The 26,686-nt window shown below is 40.9% G+C and overlaps 1 protein-coding gene and 1 pseudogene across 1 annotated transcript; both read left to right on the forward strand.

Annotated features, from left to right (window-relative positions):
• The first annotated feature begins 972 nt into the window (after positions 1-972).
• LOC128781433 (small ribosomal subunit protein uS13-like) lies at positions 973-3,281 on the forward strand (annotated as a pseudogene).
• On the forward strand, positions 3,216-4,677 carry LOC128781434 (leucine-rich repeat transmembrane protein FLRT2-like). Its single transcript, XM_053928980.1, has one exon. It carries the CDS (start codon positions 3,553-3,555, stop codon positions 4,675-4,677), a length of 1,125 nt encoding a protein of 374 aa, XP_053784955.1. The 5' UTR covers positions 3,216-3,552.
• The last annotated feature ends 22,009 nt before the right edge of the window (positions 4,678-26,686 follow it).

Consider the following 26,686-nt stretch of genomic DNA (forward strand, 5'->3'; position numbering starts at 1 on the left):
CAGCTTAAGGTCTAAAAGGATTTCTGCCTTAGGTATTCAGTAGGAATTAGAGCTGAACATAGAGAGAAAATTTTAGCCCACTGAAATTCAAAAATATTTTTTCTACGTGTTTGTAATGTTACACTTGTGCTACTGTGAACAGAGATACAATATATTGGCTGACACGATAGGTGGGCTGTCATGGATCCACGGACGGGAGCAAATCTACTGCGCACTGATAGTTTTCGGGATCCCCAAGACGCTCAGAGAAAGCTCTGAGAGTCTGTTTTCATCCCAACCTGCAGTTGTGATACAGCTGATCAGCACACTGTGATCCAGATGGAACTCTTCTCCTAGGAAGGCGGGTAAACAGTAACAGTTGCCCCTTGTAATGCTGTGAGGAGCCCCCTTCAGGACCACTTGCTCTTCTTATGTCATTAGACAAGAAACACTTACCATAAAAGACACCTTCAAGGGCATGAATTCTGGGGCAGAAGGACTTCCTCCTCCTCTTCCTCCAGAGGACACAACTCAACAAGTTGAAAATTAACAATTTGGATACATAGTGAAAGTCCCCAGGTCATTGCAAAGAACTTTGTTAACTCCCTGAGATTTTTGCTTTGAGGCTGTTAACTGAGGAATTTTCCAAGTGAATTCCGTTAGCCTCAGGTATTGGTTGTTTTCAGGCCCTAAAATCTTGACATGTAAACACAGTTAAGCATCAGTTCTTTGTACATAAGAACTTACTCAGAGACCTTGGTGCAGTTGTTTTCCCCCCTTAGGAAATTTTCTCACTGTGTGTTGCTATCACACTTTGAAGACTCCCCTGGGTCAAATACTTTTTTTTTGTTCCTAAATAAATTACACTTTAGAAAAGGGCACTAGTCTGATTCCCAGTGGCTCCCGTCAGACAACAGCGCTTGTCATTTAGATAAACACTGTTCAGGAATCTGCTGAGGCTCTTCCCCAGGAGGCGTATACACCACTGCAGCCATGTCTCTAGTGGCTCCTGAGAAGTTCCAGTACATTTTTCGAGGACTCAACACCCATGTTGACGGGCGATGGAAAAGAGCCTTTGCTGGCACTACAAGGAGGGAAGTAGGGTGAAGATACACTTGTGCAGTGGTGAGGATGGCAGACATGTACCTCACTGACAGGGTGGGAGAGCTCGCTGAGGATGAGCTGGAACGTGTGATCACCATGATGCAGAATGAGGACCAATGCAGGAATGCAGACTGCTCCTTGAAATGACAGAAGGATGTAAAGGGTGGAAAACATAGCCAGGTCCTGGCCAACGGTCTGGACAGGAGCCTCTGTGAAGACCCGGGGTGGCTGAAGAAAATCCTAGCCCACAGAGGGCTGTGTCACTTCAGGAGTCTTCATGTTTGAGGCCTGCACACCAAGACCACAGGCCCCTGGGGTCACGCTGTGGGTGTGTCCAAGAAGAAATACACCTGTAGGCCTTGTCTGTTAATAGATAGTTTATACATCTGTTGGGGGTGGAGTAGGGAAGAGTCCGCTGGGGCCAGGTGATACACACAGACACACACACACACATATCCATTCCACTGCTCCACTTATGAAATGTCATTTACATGTAAGATGTAATTTGAGTCTGTTTGTTGGAGACAGAGGTGGTGAGTATGCCTTATGACTTTACCCTTCTAGAAAGAGTCAATACACGTTCTCTTACATTACTTTAAATGTGAAAATTTAAAACATTTCAATGATTAAATAAGATGTCATTCTTTCAGGTAGTACTTGTCAAATTTTAATGTGCCCACCGAAGCTCTAATATAGATACTGTGTTTTCAACAACTTCTAAGGTCAAGTGCATGCTTCTGGACCAAGGATCACACCTGAGTAACAAGCTATTAGGGAACATTGAGATGGTTTGGTAATTTGAACCTGAGCTAAGACGGTAGCGTGCTTATACATTAAACTCATTTTTACTATACTACCTTTACTTGTACTGTGCATTATTCTTTAAGCATAGAGGGGTTTTTAAATTCTAGAAAAAATTTACAGTATCTGTGACACTTAAATAGCAGTAACAATTTTTTTCTATTTTAAATTATGTTTCTAAAGAAAGCTAAGGGAACAATTTCAAATAGTTTTCCGTGCTTTTTGATGTAAGTAGTTTCAATCTCTGGTTATTGGTGAGAATTAAGAGACTCATAGCTTTCCATGCCCTGTCATGTTAGCTTATTTTGTAGGAAAATCAAATCTGGCACCTTTCAATTAACTTCCTTACCTCCCTAATCTAAAAACAGTTGGGACAAGTTCTGGAGCATGAAGGCATGAGTACTGTCTGTAGGTTGCCTTTACTTCCCTAGCTGTGTCTTCTATCATTTCAAAATTTCCTGAAAGTCCTACTTTAAAAGCAGGAAAAACTCATGGGTGGGAAGAAGGTCCTGTTGTTGAAAAGCAATGTGTTCCCAATCATGAGTTTTGCAACTCTCAGAGGGGTCACAGGTGCATGTCATCTATATCTAGAGGTCCCAAAGGAGGGGATGAGTGAAAATGAGTCCTGGACTGGACTGTGGTCATTCCCTTGGTAACGGGGATTTAAGCTATTTGAAAGGAACACTAAAGATGAGAAGAGGCAGAAAATGGGGAAGAAAAGTCTTCTCTCTGCCTTCACACATGCTTCTGTGCCTTAAGTTTATGGTGTTTCCTCAAGGTGTCAGATCAAAAGGCTGCATCTTTTGAATTGACTTTGTTGGTTCCCAATTTGCATTGGTTTGCTGATAACTTGAAAAGGTTTTGCATTTTTTTCCTTAAATGTATTAGTTCCTTATTTACGTGTTTCACCTTGAAACAAGTTTTCACCCAGTTGAACTTGTAGGTGATCTCGTTATTTGATTCAGTGGACTCACTGATGCACCTATCTACTTGGACATGCAATAGGTACTTACGAGATGGTACTGACGGGGATTGTAAAATTCACAATGTAATCATTGACAATGAGAGGTAACAGTATGGCTTTGTTTTGAAGATAATTGAGTCATTTCATTTCTTGAATATCTTTTCAGTGAAATTATTGTCACTTAAATATCACTTAGTGCCAATCACCTGCCTCTAGTCATCTAGTCCCAATCACAGCATTCTTGGGAGGAGTACAGTCAGGTCAACACTTCTTCCAGTACTGCCCTCAACTGACTCTTTTTCTCTCTGCTTTCCCACACAGATTGCAGATTGAGCTTAACCAAGAAGTTCACAGATGGATCAACGCTGTTCTGACATACAACAGAAAGCGGGTATTCTGCCTGCTCAACAGGGCCCCTGTTGACCACCGATAACTTGGTTCATTGCTGGCTTGTGTAGAAAATTCTCTCTGTTGAATTTCTCTTTCTTTTTCTCTTTTGCACATGGAGGACAATAGCAAGGAGGTCAACACAAGCTGGTAAGACCAGAGACCACAGGAAGATTCTTTAACCGTGGGCCTTTGGGACTTCTCTAGTTGGATTTCTGGACTTTGACAGAACTCCATCCAGTCATTTTGGTTTTGCTTCCTATTTTTTTTCTTTTTCGTTTCCCCACCACATTGTATTTTATTTCTGTACTTCAGCAATGGGCCTACAGACCACACAGTGGCCCAGCCATGGGGCTTTTTTCCTGAAATCTTGGCTTCTCATTTCTCTGGGGCTCTCCTCACAAGTGTCAAAACTCCTGGCGTGCCCCAGTGTCTGCCGCTGCGACAGGAACTTTGTCTACTGTAACGAGCGAAGCTTGACCTCAGTGCCTCTTGGCATCCCGGAGGGTGCCACCATCCTCTACCTCCAAAAAAACCGGATTAATGATGCTGGATTTCCTGCAGAACTGAGCAACTTACAGTCAGTGCACACGGTCTACCTTTATGGCAACCAGCTGGAACATTTTCCCATGAACCTTCCCAAGAATGTTCGAGTTCTCCATTTGCAGGAAAATGTCATTCACACCATTCCACAGGCAACTGTTGCTCAGCTCTTGAAGCTGGAAGAGCTATACCTTGATGACAACTTTTTATCCACAGAGGGAGTGGAAATCGGAGCCTTCTGGGAGGCTATTAACCTCAAATTATTGTTTCTGTCCAGTAATTATCTGAACAGAGTACCCTTTGGGCTTCCTATGAATTTGCAAGAGCTGAGAGTGGATGAAAATCGAATCGCTGCCATATCAGACATGGAGTTTCAGAACCTCAGGAGCTTGGAGCGTCTGATTTTGGATGGGAACAACTTGACCAACAAAGGCATTGCCGAGGGCACTTTCAGCCATCTCACCAAGCTCAAGGAACTGTCAATCGTAAGGAATTCACTTTCCCAACCCCCAACTGACCTCCCAGGCACACATCTGCTCCGGCTGTATCTGCAGGACAACCAGATAAACCACATCCCTTTGACAGCCTTCTACAATCTCCGTAAGCTGGAACAGCTGGATATATCCAACAACCAACTGCGCATGTTGACTCAAGGGGTCTTTGATAATCTTTCCAACCTGAAGCAGCTCACTGCTCGGAATAACCCTTGGTTTTGTGACTGCAGTATTAAGTGGGTCACAGAATGGCTCAAATCCATCCCTTCATCTCTCAGCGTCCGAGGTTTCACATGCCAAGGTCCTGAGCAAGTCCACGGGATGGCTGTCAACGAGATCAATGTGAACCTTTGTCATGTTTTTACCCTGGCCCCTAGTAGAGCTTCTGACAGAGCAGTGCTGTAGAGAGCAGAGGATGCTCATGCTTCAGTTACAGGCCTAGATAATTCACTCCTTTCCTTCCCTTAGGTTTAGGAGACAGAGATCACACATGTTATCTAAAAATTACATCTTTGGAAAATTCTCTTCAATATCTGATTTAGGAATTTCACTCAGTGTTGTGTATTTCCTCTACCACTGGCCATTGTTTTAGGGACCCAAAAAGTTAAGGTCACAATCATTTTTGCTTTTCTGTCTTTAACAACAAGAACTGTGATGTGTCTCCTTTGTAAATGTTCGGGTATAAAATGCTATGCAAGTTTTTTCTTTGTAGTAAGAGCTTTATTTTCTTCAATAATAGAGCCTCAACTTATGTTTTCTTCTCTCATCACTCTGAATCAGCAGAAAATATAACCGAGATACAATGTTCTAGACACAATCATTGAAACTCTGCAGACAGTTGAGCCAAAATTAACTATGAATTAGTTTGACTTACTGCTACAGTGCTTTTGGTCTCCATTTGAGTCAATTAGCTAGTGCATTCTGGCTGCTGCTGGTTAGAGCTAGGTCCGCTCAGTGAAGGGGGAAGACAGTCCATGAAGGGGATAGGTGAAGCAGTCAGCCATCTAAAGTCAGGACAACAACGTGGGGTCTTGTGTACTTAACTCGGGAATTCCCTCCCACTGCCCTCTTCCCCTTGGCTGTGTAGATAAAACTATGTGTTAAAATGATGGTACTTTGAGGTTTTCTTTCTTTCACCCACAAAATAATCATTCTTATTTATTGGTGTTGTGCATATACCCTCAGTGGGATATTCGGCTGCTGAAATCATGTGCTGTGGGCCAAGGTGACCAAGGCTACAGAGTAGTCTTTGCTGTCTTATGGGATTCTCAGAACGATTTGGGGCCTCAGGGGTGCCTTGGGGATCCAGTCTTGTGAACTGGTTAGGATGACTTAAAAAGGAGCCTTTGCTAGAAGGTGTTCCTGAAGAGGTAGAATCTGATGACAGGCTTCACTTTCATCCTGTGCCCAACATGACAAACCAGACAAAATGAAATTCAGCTCCTGTTTGCAGTGACATCCCTGAGGTTCCCACCTACACCAGGACACAAAGCACATCATGAGATTTGAAATGTGCGTTAGGAAAGCTGCTGAACACCCCTCAGCAGTGGACTGGGCTTTGACTACCATTTCTGGTCAGGAGGATACCGTTTGTTGATCCGTCCGCCCTGTATTTAGCCCGCGTTGCAGACCTTGTTGTGTATTTTGAGGTGTTCAGTCGAGTGACAAGGGTGAACGAAGCCGTACTCACTGGCTTATAAAGAGCTCGATGCTGTCTGTCCAAGGGAGGTGGTTTCAGATAGGAGGCCGCCCCTGTGCAGAGGAATTTCTAAAGGAAAGGGCACAGTCACGATCATAGAGATCGTGCTGACCATTGTTCAGGCCCAGGGCTTTCTTTAATCCCTGCTTGCTTAGGGAGGTGTGTTTGATCAGGGAGAGACCCTGGGCTTGCCTGGCAACTGTCAGACGCATTAACGGCCCATCCCGCGGGACAGTCACAGGCAGAGACAGGACTGTGTCCCCAGCCTATTTTCCTGGTGGTACAAGTGGAAAACATTCTGCCCTGTGAGAAATATTGCAATTTCTAATTATCCGGATGCTGGCTGAAAATACATTGGCCATATTTTCCTGAGGTTAAAAACGAGCGTCGTCTGCCCAGTCTGATGAGTTAATGAAGTAGCGAATGTCAGGGCTGCATTTCTGGCTGGTGCAGATCAAGATGGTCGCGGATGTTTCCCAGGAGTAAGAACTTCCTTCACCACGGAGGAGAACGCACTGTCCCTGTGAGCAGAGCATCCGTTCCAAACACAGGCACCTTGGTGGCAGGCAGTTCCCAGGCATAGATGCCGCCTATACCAGCCAACCTCAGCTCAGAGCCCATTGCAGCTTCTGACAGTGAAGTGGTTAATTTCCGTTGGCTTCTTTCTTCATAACGTTTTCTCTAAAACCTATAAGAAGGACCCATTAAGTTTCCCTTTTGAAGGTAAGAATAATGATTTTGCTCATGACTTACCTTTCCAGCTATGTGGGAGTGTAAAGCAGGAAAGAGTGCCCAATTGGGGAAAAGATACATACACAAACACTCAAAAGACCCTTCCTAGTTCTTAATTTTCTTGTCAAGTCTTGCCCGATGCTCTTTCAAGTCAAAATACTAACATAAAAAGCTGTCATTTAATCCCTTCTCTGACTTCTTCAGCAGGTCGAAAGGATGCCTGTAACTGATTGTGGGGAGGAAGTTTGTACACATATGATACAGTCATTATAACACACAAATCAGAAGTTTTGTTAACTGTCTCATTTTCTACCAGTCCACCCTCCAAAAGGGCACAAAGCAAGGTTATCGCGACAGGCATTTTTTAACTCATATAAAACACATGGGTGCACACAGGCAGACACACACACTGGGGCATTTGTGGAAATATCTACAGGATGTCATATTTATGACCCTTAAGAGGCAAGGTGAAGGCGCCTCCCCTGCGCGTCCCTCAGAGGACCAGCACATCTTCCCTGAAAGCTAATCCTGACGATTTGTTCTTGTTTGAATCATTCGTTTTGCTGCTGGTTTGTGTTTAGAATGTTCCCGCTGACAAGGGACTGCGAGGGGCTGGAAGGTTCCGCGTCACTCTTCCTCTGAGACCTGTCGTGTGGCACACTTTGTTAACTGCACACTCACTCTACACTATACAGTACCTTGTTGATGTATTCAGTAAAGGCTTATTTTAGAAGAAAAGTGCATTGTGTTTATCCAGGTAAGTTTATTGCTTTAAAGCTGATACTTTTTAATGATAAAGAGAAATGAGGGATAATTGAGGACGATACACAGGTGGGCAGAAATGAAGGAGTTAAGAGGATTTTTCACTTTCTCCTACACGAAGACAACATTGGGGGTAAAAGGTCATTTGATTGTTTCCATGCGAGGGATTTACATGAAATCTTCATATTCTCTTCTATTTCCTAAATTGTGTGTTCCTAAAAATAGCTTTGAAATATACACACTTACCATGAGCACACTATTTTGCATTTGTGAAACCCACGCTGTTGAGTCTCCAGGTAAGTAAATAGCAGTGTTGTCACCTACTCGGAGCAGTGTCTCCCTCCGCACACTGTTTGTTCAGGTGTCACTTTCCCTCAGAGTTTTCCCGGTCCTGCTCTGCTTCAGACTTTCTCATAGTTCATCCGCCTGTACTTCCAATGAGCACGAAGGAAAATGGAGCTATTCGGATGCTGAAGTGTGGGTCTGGGTTAATCTCATGAGTGTACAGACCCCTCCCCCCACTTTTTTATTTCCTCTGGGCCATTTCACTAATTATATATTTGAAAGAATTTGAATTGGAAAATGAAATCGTGACATTTCAGTTAACAAGTATTAATTACCGGTAGAATCTCTGTTGGAGAATTAACTGTGAAAGGCAGTGGCAACAAGTGATTCATATTATATTGGGGAGATTTCACGTAAAATAATGTTTATGTATTTTAGGTGACTTTTATCAAGACTTACACACCGAATTCTATGAAGGCCAAACCCTTAGTCGAGGCTGTAATTCTGTCAAACAAATTTATTCAACTGCTCAGCTCCAGGCACTGTGCTGAAACAGGTCTCACACACAAGTAAAACACCGTCTTAGCCGAGCCAAGCAGACCTTCCATTCTGCATTGTCCCCAAAGAAACATGTTTGTTCTCAATGTATCGACTCCTCTCCAACCTCACTGAGGACTGACTGTGTGAGGTCCTACTGGGGACCCAGACAAAACTGCGACTCCACTGCTAAGGAGCCCGCAGGTCGTGTAACAGCCTCCTGTTCTTAATGTGCGCGGTGTCTCAGAGCCCAGGCAGTCATTCCACACTCACTCGTTAAACTCAACAGAGCACCAGAGGTGACGGAAGGGACAAATGTACTATTGGTAAATCTGATGACACAACTGTCTTGTGTATTAGATGATCTTGGTGCTTAACAGATGAAACAAAGTGATAGTGCCCTGATAAAATCAGATCGCAATTTGAATTAAATTTTCAAATTTATACCAAGCAAGTTAAAATGTAAGAATCGTGTTTCGTAATTACACCTGCAACTTCTAAAATGCCCACTGAGCACAGAATGGAAGTCGCACTAAAAGAACAATAACAGCACCTGACGATTATTGAGCATCTATGTTTCCTATAGATGCTGTCGAACTGCTTTGATGCACCTGATGCATATGTCTTCAACCAGGTGAGGAGTATTCGCTCAGTTGTTCAGACTTTACAGCTCAGCTTCCTGGGAGTGGAGGAGTCAGGACTTCCCCACAGCGTAACTCATGGGTATTTAACTGTATACCTCCCTCTTAATAAATTAACCAGCCCTAAGGCTGCCTGGCTTTTAGGACAAACTCATGGTCAATGTTTAAGATCTTTGATGATGGAGGTATTATAACCTCAGCCTGGGGGCATAGATTAATTATTGTTTTTGAAAATCAAGGGAATCTTTTTCTAAACCTGAAAATATCTATGTATTTGAAATCCCTTGGTAATCCTTTCCCATATTTTTCCAGAAATATTGTTTTGTGATTATCTGATGTCTGCACATTTGTCTGAATTGAAAGGTTCAGATAGAATGTGGAGATGTCTACACCCATGGGGTGAGCTGTGAGAACTATTAAAGGACTAGAGTCAGGTTATTTTTTAGGAATGAACTGGTTTTATACTTGAGACTTTGCTCAGTATTTTGTAGATTTTGCTGAAGATGCTCACATGTCTGGAACCATTTGGCCATTAGCAATCCGGGCTCTGGATTTACACTATTATTTTTTTGTAGCACAGATAAATGTATGCTGTGGAGTATATTATGCAAGCTTTATGTTCATCAGTTATATAGAAAGTTAAGGAGAAATAATTTTTAATATTATGTTCAAATCAGATGCCATTTTAGCACACAAGGCTACTGATAATTCCATTTTCTTGATGTGAATTCTAACTAGATAAAATTTTCAGTATATCCTTAGGGGGATTCTTATCATTGTAATGACATGTTAAAACTCCATATTGGGTCAATCTTTTCCTAATCAAATATAAAAATATGCCAGCTTAGTCTGGTAAAATCCCTGGTTTGGGTAATATAGGCCTTTGTTAGTTTTGTTTTATTTTCATTCAGCAAATATTTGCTGAGGCTGGTAAGGTTTTTTGCTGAATAAGCCTGTTTTCTAGGAGAGTTCACTTTGTAATATCAAAAATCTTTCCGGGCACTTGCTGGTATTGGAGAAGCACGTGGCCTAGGTCGTTGCCACCACTTTGCCATTTTTGAGCAGTCGCCCTCCTACATTTAGTCCCCCTGTCTTAGCCCCAGCCTTGCATGCTGTCCCACCTGTGTCTGCTTCTCTCTGTTGCCCGGCTCTTACAGGACTTAGATCCTTCCTCCAGGTTGCTACCACCTTAACCTGCCCTACACGCTGTAGGACAAAGGCTACTCTATAAAGAATGCCTGTCTGTGGCTCTTTTTAAAAAAAAAATCCCATTGCCAATATTTTCAATATGGCGTTCAAACACTTGGTGTGACATGTATATCAGACCACTCATTTCTCACAGGCATGCCTACCGGTATTTCCTCCTCAGTCATTATGTGCTTAATTTTAGATATTATATTTAAAATCAATAAACGAAACAGCTTTCAGCCTACCTCCCAGGGGTCTCAAGCTCCTCCTACTGCTATAGTTTTGCTCAAGGTCTTTTATCTATGACACTTACTGTCATCTTTGCCTGCTGATATGTTCCTCTTTCAAGATATAATTCAAATGTACCCCCCCAAAGGTTCTTGAATCACACCTGCCAACCTTGTGACCCCTCTGCTGCAGTTAGTAGAACTTTAAAACACTTCCGTTTGTAACACCCCTGTATTCTAATTTTTCCTGGGTCTGTTTCTTGCCTGTTGTCTGGGCCCCTGGAGACAGAGCACATATTCTGTCTATTGTATCTCATTCAGTGCTGAGTGGTTTTTAGCCCTTGGCAGGTGCCCAGTACATGTTTTTGTAGAATGTGTGAATGGAGCACATGGGGCCCCGCAGGCTCCTTGTGGGATAGGGTCTCTACTCACAGCAACAGCTCAAATAGCAGCTACTTTGTCCATCCCTATGGCTGGTTTACTTCAAAATAAGCCTCAGAAAGAGTTGCACAATTCTGAAGTAAGTGAAATACAATTTGCTCAAACACCACAATATGCATTTTACAAGTAGAAGCAAAGAAGATTCATTTTCTTAAAAATCTCTTGCTTACCTTTTATTATTTTTTCACAGAAATTTTGTGTTTGGGATTATTTGCTGGCCATGCATTAATCTGACTTGAAAGCTTTAGATGGAATTGGGATGTGTCTATACTCACAGGAAAGGTTGAGAGAACTATTAAAATGATTTGAAGAACATCCTTTTTACATTTCACAGACAACCTCAAAGCTCTGAACCATCTTGCAGAAAGGCATGTAAAGAAATACCTTAAAGAATTGTTGTAACAAAATGTCACCATCATGAAAAGTAAGATAGAAACAAAGTCAAACATTTTGACAGTTTGCTAGTCCAGGTGAACACTCTCCATGTAAAACAGAGGTAGATTAATTTTTTGGTTTCCATCAGCAATATCAAAGAGACAGTCATTATTCACCGTGCTGTATCCTGTATCAAAAACACAGCATATATTATTTAAAGGTTCACATTGCACTATCTGGGTTGTTAACATGGAAAAAAATAAATATTTTCTAGGAATGGTATTCCCACAACTCACATTTGAATCAGACTGAGTTATTGTGGAAAACAGCTCAGCCACTGACCTGCCAATTGGCCTTCTTAATAACTTACACTTTAAGGTCGTTGGTTTCTTTTGTTGTTAAATGGGGACAGTGAAGTCTTACACATAAGGTGGTTTTCAGAACTGGAGGCATATGGAGCAGTTAGCACAGGAGCTGTGATGGAATAAAGACATCTACTACCATTTATTTTTCGGCCAAACCCAAGTCGCAAGCCCCAGATGACATAGTGCCATCTTGATAATATAGAACCAAACTTTCGAGTATTCAGATCAGAATGATATGTAAGAATCATCTTGTCAGTAGTCATAGCATCTCAAATCCCACATATAGGTACACACATTACCAACACAAGTTTGATAGGAAGTTTTCCTAGCCCTTTTTTTATGGGAAAATGAGGTCCCACAAGGAAACACATCATACAAAGTTCTCTCTCTTATGCTGAGTGGAACCACTGAACAGCTCTGTTGAACAGAAAAAGAATAGTTTTGTCTGCAGTTTATTGTATTTCCTCTCTGATATGAGAAGCACATACATGGATGGTTATTTTTGAAAATTAATTCAGGAAACGTGAGTATCAAATGATCCCCCAAAATGAGTGTTGAGAAGACACGGGGATATTGAAACATTTAAAAAATCAAGAGAATAACTTTGTTTCAAACACCTCTAATTTTAAATGACAGTTTTATTTTATTACATTCTGTCTCAAAAACCATCAGTCAACTTCCCAAACTTTCACATGCTTTGCGTAGGTCCACCTCCTAAAGAATGCCTTCTTTCCCAAGGCTACACTGGCAGGCCTCTCTGGTCCATCACCTCCCCTGCTGACATTTGTGCTCCTATGGCACATGTTCTTGCTTTTCTCTGCTCCTTCCCCAATGTGGTACCAGAGGGGAGGGGTGGTAGGGCTTTTCACATGGTCAGTGTAGGAACCTACCTGAGCATCTGTCTTGGCCAAAGCCTGGAGTCCTCCCTGGTGCCCATGACTGCCCCACCATAACCATTATACTACATGATGAAACACAGGATTTACATCCACATTTGGCTGGCAGATAGTGGGGATGTTAGCACCCAAAAAGAGGAACATTTAATGGCTCTGTGATGCACATGTGATAGTATAACAGCTGTCACACAGTTTCTTGTTGTAATCAGTACCATTCTTAATCTTGAAATCTGGTTGTAATTAAGAGGCATGCATCTTCTTTGGCTCGGTTATGTTATTTTTTCCTTCTGTACACTTTTTGTTGATGGTAGCTAAAATAGTCTCAAAGCAGTTTACTCTCTGGGGAATATTTAGGATTATTTTCCTTTTTTTATTCTGTCTTTCCCTGCTCAGTAAATGCAGAAGATGGGATATTTGGATGCTAGGAGAAAAACTATTTTCTCTCCCGGTCTTTGAATTCAGACTTTAATTGGTTTCAGGGCGGTTATAAATCAATACTGGCATTCCTGTGGTCCATAGCCAATTTCTATTCTGTTTGGGCCACTGTCTGTTTTGATAGATTGGCCCCTACCTCTTTCTATTGTTAAAAATTTTACATATCAGCTCTTGTAGTTGGAATACAGTATATGCTCCACTATGGTATCTGAAGAGAGAACCCGATGCCTTGTAATGGAGGTCAATCATAACTGAGAGAAAACAGCCATTTCTATACAGCTATTGGATGGTAGCTAAGTTATTGAAACATGATGAATCCTCTTAATTCTGAGTTCAAAGCTGTCTAGACCAAGATTCATCCTTGCTGCAATCCATGCTATCCCTTGGGTCTTGGGCATGTTGATGCTTTAGTTTCCTCTTCTGTGCAAAGGGTAGTATAAAACTCACGTAAGCAAGAACAATTACAGCATAATTTCTGATACACACCAACTGCTCAAAGATGTCGGTTGCTTTCTGAAAATCTATGGAATCAAAGTCCAAAAAGTAGGGCTACATAGCTCAGGTCTCCTTTGGATCTCGGGTAAGATGATTCATTTCTCTGGCTTGTTTCTTCTAGTGAAAAGCATGAGTTTGGTTGATTTCTTAAGGTCTTTCGGACTTTAAATTCTGTTTAATCCTTGTTCATTTTCCAAGAAGTTTAGCACTAGTTAATTGTGCTGACTTATATTCAATGTTTTATAAATTTCAGGAAAATGTGAATGGGATAGGAAACAGGAAGCATTCAAACACTCAGATTCATTAACTTTATTAGAAAGACCAGCTTGTCCCCATTTCTTATTGCAACAGTAAGCTCAATTTGTTTAGGAAGCAACATGCTCAGTCATTAAAAGCAGGAGCTGTAGAATTACAAAAGAACTCCCACTCTGTACCTGTGTGCTATTATTTAGTGTTCCTAAGCCTCAGTTTGCTCATATGTGAGGTGGAGCATTGGGAGTTATGAGGGACCAATGGGATACTTTCTGCCAAATGTTCAGTGCAGTGACCAGGGCCCACATACATTCATTATGGCTGAAAAGTTACATATGAATTGAAATAAAAACAAGCAAAACAAAACTCATTCTTATTAACTTAATTACCTTTCCTCAAAATAGGAAAATTCAAGCCATATGTACAAAACACATATGTATTTGTACTAAGTAGACATATGCATAAAATATATTATTTCCATAAAAATTATCAAAGATAGAATCCCTAAAATAAAAAAAAAACCTGTGCCAATTGTATAAAACAAAATTGTTTCTTAAAATAGTGAATGTATTTTCTATCTTTGCAGGCATTTTATGTAATAGCTACTAAAGTTTCAATAGTCAACAGAAAAGGAATTATGAAATTATTTGAGAAAATGCTAAATGTTCTTTATTTTTGATGAAATAGAATAGATTTCAACATTTGACTCTATCACTGCTTGTCATTGAACCTTGAAAAAAGTACAGTTTTGTTCTTAAAAATAAAGGACGGATTTTTAGAATAATTACAAAATACTTCTTTTCAGGACCTTCAAATACATTTATAAAACTGCTTAACAGATAACAATGGATGTTAATTTCAAAATGTTTAGGCTTAATCTTGTTGCCTAAAAATTCTTCCCAATAAACAATAGCTTCATCTGATTACATGATACAACTGAATTTAATAATGAAAAGTTGTTTTATTGAAGATGTTTATATAATACAGACTTTCCAATGCTTTATAACAGTCTAAAGATTGATATTTTAAATGAATTGCTTTTAATTGTGTAGTTAGAAATTGCTCCTTGGGTTTCAGAGTGAGGTATTATTATCTATTCATTTCTTTTACAGGCTGTTATTTATGGTAGTCATTCATTAGCTCTTTGTTATACCATTTTTAAAAGTTTATTAGTTCTATAAAGATAATTTAATAAAATGTAACCAAATTGGTAACATAATTGTTTTTAAAATTGTTTAGTACTATGTTACCTCTATAAAGGACCAAAATAGCATTTTAAAAGGAATTTACCAAAGTATATATTATAAAATGATTTCATACTACTTTTTCCAATTATTAAAATTTTAGCTGGTAGTTCAGGAACATCCCTAATGCCGCTAAAATACAAGTAAATCAGAAGTGAACTCTGGCATAAAACCACATTCTTATTAAATTTAACTATTTTTCTAATGTGAGGGAAATTCAAAACTTCAGAAACATGCTTTTAAAACCATATACTTTAACATAGCTTTGAGTAATGAAAGAATTACTATAAATTGAATCTGTTTTAAAAAATTCATTGTAACCTGAAAAGTAAACAACAAATAAAATAGCATAAGGAAGACAGAAAGACATAAATAAAAAGTTAATGCACAATTATCAACATTTTAAGAGAGAAAAACTCATAAAAAATAACAGCACAAAAACCCACATCTTTTATAGAAGAGTTATCAAAGGGTAGGCAAATAAATTGTGGAATGACATACATTTTTAGGAAAAAATAAGCAATACATTTGTGAACATATGAATAAACATGTTTAAACATACAAATCATTTATGTAATGAGTAGAAGTTAAATAAATAGGTTTACTTTAGAAAATGCAAAACAAATTTAAATCTAGACCAAGATGTTATCAAAACCACTAACAAGTAGTTTAAAATATTAACTTTCGCCTGGCTAGTGTGGCTTAGTGGCTAGAACATCGACCTGAAGACCGAGACATCTCCGGTTCAATACCTAGATGGAGCAAATGCCTTGGATGCCCGCGAAGACCCCATATGGGGGGAATGAGAGAGGACACTGATCAATGTATCTCCCACACATCCATGTTTCTCTTTCTCTCATTCACCCTCACTTCCCCTCTCTCTAAAAATAAATGAATACAATCTATAGGAGACCATTCTACGTGGCGTGGCCCAACTCCCACTCAAAAAGGCCAATGGGAGCTGGATCCAGCAGGCAGGACCCACGCACATGGAAAGGTCCCTGCCTGGGGAATCAGGGCTGCACTGTACCTAGGCTGCTTTGAGACTTGTTTTCATTGAAACTCCCTCACCTTGCATGGAGGCAGCAAAAGTTTACTGAGTATCTTTAACTTCCTTAAGTCTGTGCTAAACCACCCAAGTATGGACTGTAACCAGTTCAACCCCTTTCCTTCCTGAGCTGGAACATTTTTCTCTTTGTAGTAATTAGCAGCATTCTGGCCTTGGTTGTCTGAAAAGAGGTAATCACCTGCAGTGAATCTATGCATAGTGAATGAGGACGAACCCAGATGTACTATGCCCAGAAAGGCAATGAGAGCCTGTCTGGGCAGGGGTCATGCTCTCCAGGGGGCTCTCTTGGGCGCTCAGGCCCTCTCTCACTTAGAGAGTGGCCCTGCCATCCCTTTTTCTCCAAAGGATTTCTATAGTCCATGTGAATCAGTCTATTGCTGCCAGGGCACACGGATCCCACGGGCCAGGATGCACATTACTCCCCTAACTTCAGCGAAACTGCGTGGATCTTCTACGACAGTCCTCACCACTGTGAGGATCGCTCTGTTTTTCCATCCCCTAAGGGGACTCCCTAAGGGGATGGAAAAACAGGGGAGGTTCCCAGGAGATGGCTTTAGTCAAAGACAAGGAGAGCTGATTCCAGGGCAGGACCAGGGCCAGGTGTGGGGCCTTTCATCAGAAGCCTCCCCAGAGACAATGTCTCCCTTCCCAGGGTCAATGTCCCCCAGTCCTGAGACATCAGTCCAGGTTCACGGGGTCACTGTGACTGTGTTCATAGAACTGGATGCTTTCCCTACTGTCCAGAGGACTCCACATGTTTCTGGAGACCACATTTCCAAGCATGTCTCCCATCCACATACAGGCAGAGTGGAAGTGGGAAGAACCAAGGACCTCCGGCCAAGACAGAGTATAGGGAACCTTTCCACACCAGGGACAGGTAGCCCAGCTGCCACTGGAAAAAGCCAGTGGGCTTTTCTGCCCTTGGTTGTGTGTAAAACTCCTATCCAGGCAAGGGTAGTTGCACTCTCATTTGGATAGAATGGCCGGTGCCCTCTGAGGCACTCTCCCATTTTGAGAGCGTTCATGCTGTGCCTTTTACTGTCCATTACTCAGTAGTCTGTGTGAATTTTTCTCATGTCAGACACAACATTATGGACACTGCTTGCATATGGCCACATCAGCAATCTTTAAAATATTAACTCTCCAATTACTGGAAAGTTGAACTGTTGTTATTAAAAGCTATTCAGGTATCCTCATAGCATATGAGGGAGTGGAAATAATATTACCTTTGGAGTTCAAATACTTGCTTTTTCTCTTACCAGCTTACATTCCTTAGCCAAATAATTAACCTGTATAAGATTTGGTTTCTTATGTTCAACATGGAATAATTGGTGTGAAAATTCACTTAATGTCACAAGTACAGTTGCTAGCACATAGCTGTCATAATTCCATCCAATTCTTACTGTCATCTCCAGCTCCCCTTTTACATCACTCCTGGTAGAATTATGTACTTTCCTATAGTCCTGTAAGGAACATGGGCATCTCACAGATTCTCAGAGAGAGATGCTGTTTCGTGTGACCAGGTGTGATGTAGCTTTAAGCGTGTACCCACCAGTCCTGCCACTCTGTGGGTCTGCTCATCCATTGCTTGATTTAAGTTAAGACTCAAAATAGGGTAGTTTCCTCTCGAGCTTCTGTGGATGTCTCTGCAATGGTTGGTGGGGCATATACTTTAAAAAAACTTTCATGATGTAATCTCCAATGTTAACAATAGTCAGGTTCACTAGTTGTGTCCATGTAATTATGTCCTTTAAAAGGAGTTGAAATTCCCTATTGCCCTTATTCTTTGCTCTATCATCCTTCACTGTGCTTGGAATTCTCATCAGTATTTCCTTTAATTTTAGGGTTTACTGCCAATAGGTACAGGCTATCTAGATTTTCAAGAAGTAAAATTTACTAGCCATTGTGATGGGAGCTGGGAATGTGTGTTATGCAAATACAGCAATTACCAGTAGAAGATGGAACAACAGATATTTGAATGTGATAGAGAAAGGAGAAATGGAAGAGTTTGCAGCACCAGCCACTAGTATGGACAACTACTAGGAGGGATCCAAACCATGGGGGTAGCTTCTAGGACAGCAAGCTCTGCCTGTTTGATTGGCAGTCCAGAAAGTACCCTACTGCTGTTGGTAGGAAACTCAAGGCTAGTGAGAGTATTCTTCAGGGTTCTATCCTCTTCCCCAGAACACAATTACATGATGACCGTGGGGCATGGGGGTACAAGGCCTGGACATCTTATCCAAACTGGGATCAGCTCGGAAGGGCTATGTCACCTGGCGAATGAACTGTGGGCTTAGTTTAAGCTTCTGTTGAGATATCATCATGGCTTCACTTTTCCCTTTATCCTGTCCTTCTTCCCTCCCATCCCTTTCACAGGGATCAGTTCCAAGCCCTCCATAATAACCTCTCGCATGTTAACCTCTGTCTCAGAGTCTGCTTCCCTGGGAACCCAGCCTGCCACAGCCCCCAGAGCACTTCTGCTCAAGACTGTCTTAAAGTTCACCAGAGATGAGACCATAAGCATATGGAAGTGTGGGCCTGAGCCCCAGGGTTCTCTTACTACTGAACAAAGTGAGGTAAAATGAACTTCATGTTACAACCTCTGACTTTTTATCTCTATGAAATCGAATGATGCGTGTGAACATACACAAGGCTTAAATTTTGCTGTGCGTTTCTGGCACACCTATTTTAGCTCATCTGTATTTAATCCTTCTCTGATGATTGTAAATTTTTTAAGGAAATAAGAAAAATCTACCCGAGACATATTAAAAAAAACATGAATTACAAAAAAAAGTCAACATTCAATTATATGGAGCTTGGAGACACCATGTTTATCAACTCTACATGAACATAGAAATGTCTAAGAGAGAGGCAATCAAAATGATTGGCACATTAGGACACCCGTCTCCTGTGCAGAGATAATACTTGGGAAAACCAAAACAATTTCCAGAGCAGGCAGTGTCTACACTGCAATAATTTTCTCTCACAATCCAATTATTTTAACTTTTCCTGCTGGATCCCACAGAATTTTTCAATCATTGGGTGGAAGTTGGGAAAATGGTGACTCGTTCACATTAGCCCTGTTCCTTCCTCCATCCCTAATACTCCTTGATGATTTCAGTTAACCAGATGGCAAGTTGTTTATGAGCATGCCTCCTTGGTCAGTGGACAAAATCGTGACAGGAGTAAGAGAGAATTGAATTCTCTTTCTGAAGTGGTTTACGGGTTTATAACAGGCAGCTTTCCTTGAAAGCAGTTTGCCCACATGGGCAAAAAGAAGAAGAGTGTAAGGCCAGTGAGGTACTCAAAGTACCACATTTACTTTCTATAATGTAGGTAGCAAAAGACCCCTGCCCCCCTCCCCGAAGTGGTAACTGGGAGACTTTTGATTTTCCTTTCAGCTACTTACTTTTTAAGGTGCCCAAGAAAAGGTAGCGGTGAATGATATTTCTCAACCTTGTTAGGTAGCTGTTGAATTTTCTCTTATGATTTGGCTAGGATTAGAGTATGCATTAGTAAAATTTATACTTATGGACACTTGTTCTCATTCAATATAACACCCAATTTAAAGATGGGTAAGCCACAGCAACCCCTAAAAAGACTAGGAGTGATACAACAGGAAGTGATGGAGTAAGCTTCAAAACCCAAGGCTTAGGATTCAAATCAGGTGCAATGTACTGTTTCACTCACAGCTTTTTCTGGTTCTTGTTATCACCTGATTCCCTACCTAATGCCAACTCTGCACTTGTGGTGGAACCACGCTGCAGAAAGAACCAAGGAAATCTGAAAATGATCAAGCTGAGCCCTTTATTCCCCCAGATGTATATTTTATCAGGATAGCAAGACAGTGGATTAATGACCCTACCAACCTGCTGACTATATTTAGAGTTACACAATCATGAGTTTTTAATGCAGATCATGACCCAACTTCCCTTGGGAAGTAAAATTTAGTCACCAAGGATATATAGCAAGTATTAGATATCTTGAGAGTTTTTTAATCCTTGGGAAAGCCAATAAGAGTCTTCTTTCCAAAAGCAAATTAGAAGAGGCAGAATTCATTAATAATAATAAAAATAAAGACTAAGTTTTCTCATTAAGACCTCTGCCATGACAGAACAATTTGCTGCGATAAATTTCCTACTTTTAATAAATGTTCCTTGTGAATATTACTCTGTATATTTTCACTGGTCAGGCTTAGTTTTTTTCTATTAGGGTCTAGCATCTCTGCAATGAGTTTTAAGCCGCTTGATTAAAATATAGCGAACTACTGAAACAACTTGGCTAATACTTCATTAAAAGCCACCTTTTATTCCCTCACACTAATAGCTTGAGAGAATCAGTGTCAACCTTTCTAAAGTGCAGATCCTACCATAGGGTGTTCTGTGGCACAGCTGCGGTTTCTATATGGAAATCTTGACCTGGCTTTCTACCAGCCATGCGAGCTTGGGCACATTGTTTCAACCGTAGCCACACATTCCTTGTAGATTCAGTTTAAGCACTAAGTGAGTGTAAATGCATGGACAGCATGTACGACGTCCAGTATAGTTCTCCATAAGCTGGGTGGCAATATTCCAATCCTTTCCACAATGTATTCAGTCTACCACTTATTTCTGCTAAAACCCACTAAAGTGAAAGCTAATACTAAAGAAGGCTTTGAAAAACATGACAACCTCCAAGGATAAAATAAGGGAACCCTGTAGTTAATGCTGGGGGGGCAAGCCGTGACAGTCAATGTTTTAGACAAAGCCCCAGAGATAGCTGATTGGTGTTTGTCATTCCTAATTTTTTTTGGATACCATTCTTTCCTGGAGGGATCAACCACATTTGCTGGACCCTTTGCTATAGGGCTCCATATGTGAATTAGGCTCCTCTGATTATAAGCGTGTGTGCAAGATTTTTCATGGCAGAAGTGAAGTGGAGGTTATCTGCCTATTCACGTTTGGGTTTGAGTTTAAGGGGCAGTCAGGCAAGGTAGCCACCATCAGTGTTGCAATCTCTGGTAGCTAACTTTGCTGGGGCCAAGGGGCAATAGCAGGAGATTCCCTATTTCTGGATAAAGACAATAGCAGAACATCCTTGGGCACAACAGTTTAGGAGGTGGCCTCAGATTTCTCCTCCCTCAGCCATTTCACTGATTTTGTGCAACCTAAATTTGCATTAAATCTTCTCCTCAAAATAACTGGAATCCTTTCTATTTTATTGCATCAGATAAAGTGTTTGGTACCAAATGTTGTTGCAGGTCTATTTACTCAAGGATATGACTTTGGTATTTGTAGCCTAACTTGGTTGAGTATAAAGAGGAGATGCACCTATGAATGCACAACAGAACATGGGTTATTCTTGGTTTCAATGAAAAGGAAAAGAATCAGCTACTGGAATTATCACCTGAAGTCATCTGGAATGAAAATCCTATTAAAGCCAACAGTTTTGGTGGACTGTGATTTCTTCAACAGAATTTTATAATGGGAATATAAATATAATAATTGTGGGGTAAGCTACTCTTGCTGACTGAACTAAAGAGTATAGAGAAAGAAATCAACAAGCTCTGGATTTTAAATACTTTGCTTAAGGCAACTCAGAAGCCTACGGAGCATCCATAACCTTTTCCCACAATCTTTTGTGTCTTGTAGCTGCAGGGCTGCTGTTGGCAAAAAATGGTATATAGTTTCTGATCTTGTGTATTGCTGAATTGGATTTTGGGCCAAATCACAGCCTCCCCAGGTCTTTTTGTGTGTGTGAAAGTTATGACATGATTGGGAATAATCAAGAATTCAGAGACCTTGAATGTGAATTGTAGGTGGATTTAGATTATTGTGACTATACTGAACATCCAAAAACCATTGAACTTACTTTGCTAGTAGAAGCCTCTCATCTATGTTGTACAAGGTTGATTCTTCCTCTCTTGGAGAACTAACTCCTCGGGGGTGATTAATGTGTAAGGAATACTGTTTTTCCCTCATGGCCTAAGTGCAACAACTCACTATCTTCAGACCTAAAGTTGGAATTGGTTTTCAGTGTGTCGATAGAGGTCAAAGTGTACGCTAGGAGACAAGGCTAATACATGAACAAATGACAAGAGTTTGTTGTTGCTGTGGTTGTTTTATCAGCAGAAACCTGGGGAATGTGTGTGGCATTGGACTAGAAGGAAAATACTCAAAATAAGAAAAATCACAAGTAGATTGGTTCAAATTAACCAATATGGGTGCACCTACCAGAGTCTGCATCTCATGCGCTTGCCCAAACAGCCCAGAGCGATTATAACTGCTTGCTGGATTGGTTAACTGAAACCTGGACTCAATCATGGCTCATGCCAAAGTAAATTCAGATGCAAGGAATTCCTTGGCATCTTGTAGAATCTGAGACTTAAGGGAATAGGAACATTGTAGTAATTTATCTATCACATGAGTCACCTTAACCTCTAATTATGTCTTATAAGAGAGTTCGTAAGGTATTTCTTTCATCACAGCATTTAGCAATACATTGATGAAGGTTGTCCTCTTTGGACAGAGATGAAGGTACAGATGCTGCCCTTGAACTGGGCTTCATGTTTCAGTGGGAATGAGGTAATCTGAGAGTGACAGAGGTCAAATGACAACAATTACGGCCAAGTTCAGAGAAGACATGATTATAATAGGCATCATGGGTATTGTGGTAAGAACATGGTTTGACCCATTTTCTAAGAGTGGATAATTACTCCTCATAACTACATGAATAAAATAAATGTTCAACCAACTTAATTTGTCTTGAACTGCAAAACTGAAGAAATGAACCAGGTGTGACAAATGGAAGCCTGACTTTCATTATCACAATAGAATGTCACAGCCACATACCCAATTCCCAGGAATTAAAGTATGGGGGGGATTTCCATGGTAGCCCTATTTTCACTTGCTTCTTTCAGCCATGAAGAAGTTGGCACATTTTGGAAAATATCATATCAATGTAACCTGAATCAAGTGGTGACTCCAGGTGCTGCTGTTGTGGAAGGTGTGGTCTCTACTGGAACAAAATGGACTGAGCTGTGACATCTTGTATTCAGCTATTAATCTAGAAATTTACTTCTTTTTATGTCAACAAGCAAAGAACACCAAAGTGGTTTATTTTCATCTTAATTAACTTTTCTCATGAATTACTCCCAGGGCCCTTGATTATCTCACTGTACCAGAGGATGTCACACAGGTCTATTACTTACTAACATCGAGTGATTGAAATTGAAGAGCTGGGGATAAATGATATGCTAGCCAGCATCATAATTCATGTATTAGAAGGTAGGAGAAAAATCTCTATGAAAATTCAGGAATTTCTGAATTCACGAAAATTCATATTTCTGGGAGTTCAGTGGGGCATGTGCGGATATTCCTTCCCAATAAGTCGTCCCGGTTCTTTGTGGGCTTCTTGAATGTTTGAAAGCAAAATGTACTATTTTCGGATGTGCTGCTTCAATACTTTTACCAAGTAATCAGTACAGCTGTGAGTTCTCAGTTTGTTCCAGGATAAGAGTAGACTCTCTAGCTTATCCAGGCCGAGGTGCAAGCTGCTCTCTCTGCCACTTGCTTGTCATAATGATTCAGCAAATTTAACGATGCCCAAAGTGTTGAAGGCAGATGGGCATGCAGTTTGGAAAATCTTGCAGATCTGATAGGAGATTAATAATGTAGACCTTTAGGGTTTTAAAATAAATCATGTCTTCTTTCTGAAATTATTAATCTGCTTTTTAGAAAAATATACTGCCTTACTAAAAGATGCTGAGAGAGGCCCAGCTCCTGACAATTCCCCCCCCCCACTCCCACCGAGTGGTCATGCAACAATTATTATTATGTTTATTTATTATTTATATATTTTTATTTTTCAATTACAGTTGACCTACAGTATTACATTAGTTTTAGGTGTACAAAGTATTGATTAGACATTTATATAACTTACAAATGACCACTCTAATACATTTAGTTATGTTTTTTATCAACCCACCGTAACATTGAGCTTGCGCAACAAAACAGCTGTAGCAATTGGGAAAGGCACATATAAGTTTGGCTGAATGTTCTAATTTGTTGCTTGAGCAATCGTTTGCCCTCCCAATAGATTTTATCTTGTCTCATTGCCGCCTCTTCAATCTATACCTATTTAGCAGAAAAACTAGACAAGAGAAATCTTCAAGTGAGCAGATCTCTCAGTGGCGCATCTCTGCTGCTCAATTTGCTTGGAAACAAAAGTTGCCAGAACGATGGAAAAAATTTGGAGGATTGGTAATAGAAGGTGTAAGGAAGAGATATGTGGAAGGACCTATTAGAACTGGCAAAGCGTATATGGATTTTAAGGCCACATGTGATTTCTCTTCAGAAGACATTCCTGGATGAGGATTCTTTCACTGATTACGTGAATACAATGACCCATTATATGAATGTCAAGTAGTTTATTTCACCAGCCACCTCCCCTTGCTTGCTGAGTGGAGTCATGAATAAAAAGTTCATGACAGCAAGGATACAGGTTAAATATAGACTCAGCGATGTGGCTTATTTTGTGCAGCCAGGATTGAGAACCCAAGTTGCCACCCTCAGAGACAAATACTGATACTCTCACACTGCACCACTCACTAAAGGGGAGTAATCTATCTGATGACAGCTAATGACACTGGATTCCTTCCATTATGAAAAGGGTAACTATTCATCCATATGGGAAGAAGCACTTCGTCTGCACATGGATTTGCCTTTCTTGTTCTTTCATTAAGGCAACCATGTCTCTGCATCTGTTGTCTTAATGAGGTAGCATCATTGTGACCCAGACAGTATTGTTTTTAAACAATGGATTCATTCATAATAAAAATATTTTTAAATGGACTCAAATCAATAAGATTCACTTGTGTTATAATGCGCCACAATGTTCCTGAAGCAACTGGCCTTCCAAAACGGTACAATGTATATTTGAAGACTCAGTTATAACCCCTCTTTGGCAAAGACTCCCTTGGAGGTTGTCTTTCAGAATAAGATATAAAACCTGAATTACAGGCCAATACATGGTGCTTGTATTCTATAGTTCAATGTCATGTGGGGATTACCTTAAGCTATCCCAGGGAGGCTCACAGACCAAATCACGATGCTCAGATCAGATGGCTTGTTAAACTAAAACAAACGATAAGAAGTAACAGGAAAAAGCTGAGGTCAGTGAACACTCTTCTTAAAACAAGGTGCAAGTGGACTGGACAGACTTTAGTATTTGAATCTTGAATTGAACATATTTATAAGTTCTGCCTCCTAACTGGATCAGCCCTTCCCTCTAATGGCAATGGTTTTCACAACCAAAGTTGAAGTTCAGCAAACGAGTTCTAAAAGATAGAAGCTGTCTGAGGCCAACACACTCTGTCCAGGAAGCACAGGGACATGTACACCTGGCTAGAGCTGCAGCTTGCCAATGACTGGAGAAACAGCTACGTATTTATTATGGAGCATAGGACACAGAAGTCCAGAATGAGTGCCACTAAGGTATGGCTGATCTACAACCTCATAAATTTTGAGTACTTTATATGCTTTTTTGTACTTTCAGTGTATCAAGAATACTTGGTACCTCATGTATACTTACCATATTATGAATGTTACATGAGTTCATTTTCCCATCTCTATTTTCAACAAACACAAGACATACTTACTTTATCTGTGTTGAATGTCTCATAGATTACAACTTACTTTAAACATCTTATGAGTTTTGTTTTTATGTTTCCTACAGAAGAACCGAATGTTGTCTAACAATGTAACATAAGCAAATCATAACATAGTTCTGGAAACCAAGAGATGAACCTGGAAGAAGGGACATTTATCTTTCATCAGGACACCACTCAAACAATGTTTAGTTTTCTGCCCATATGACTATGGGCTGTGGTTTTAGAGGTCTTAGTACTCAAAGAGAAAATGCCTCCTCTCCAAGAGGACATGCCAGTGATTCCTTTGAAGTCTGAGATTATCACTGGATAATTTGGTCTTTCTGCACCAGGGAACCCACAGGCAAAATGTTCATGGCATTGGCTGGTACAATCGATTCTGATTATCAAGCAGATATGAAGCAGGGTGCAGCCAGGAGGAGGGCCCCAAGAAGGGATTTGTAATGGGGTCCAGAACTCAAGGTGTCCAGGAAATATTAGAAAAATGTATGTAGGATGTCCTCACCCCCACAAGCCTGAGCCAGGGGGGATGGGACACATGGAACAGGGCCATTCAGAGCTGTTTGGGGTCACAACAGCTTTGCAGCTAACCTCTGGCATGGTTATTTAACATATCTATAGCCTTTAACTGGTTTCATACATATGTTAAATAGCTGTGCCCCTGCTTTGAGCCAGGGGGATGGGAGTGACTTCCACCCAGGATCGGACTGGGAAGCAACTCCCCCTGGTTACGGGCCTGCGTGAGAGCTTGGAGATGATTGGCTCCATGCCATGGGGCCACACCTGCCTGGACTTACTATGGCAGCCCAGTCAAGCTGGAAGAATACGGGGATGCTGGCAGGTGTAACTGACTGTAGGAGGAGTTGGGAATGGGGCTGCAAAGGAAGATGGGCACTGGGATTTAAACCTAGGCACAGCAGCCATAGGAGAGGAGGACTACATGGTTCTGAGGGAAAGGAAGAGGACCACGTGGTTCTGGAGTGAATAGGAAGGACCATGCGGTTCTGATGGAGTGAATAGAAGAGGACCATGTGGCTCTGGGGTGCTTCTTTTTGCCACGCGGCTTAGGCAGCAGGAGAGACTTTGCTGGGAAGAAAGGGGGAGAAAGGACTCTTGCTGGTGGGC

Source organism: Desmodus rotundus, chromosome 7 (genome assembly GCF_022682495.2).
Source record: "Desmodus rotundus isolate HL8 chromosome 7, HLdesRot8A.1, whole genome shotgun sequence".
Taxonomy (NCBI): domain Eukaryota; kingdom Metazoa; phylum Chordata; class Mammalia; order Chiroptera; family Phyllostomidae; genus Desmodus; species Desmodus rotundus.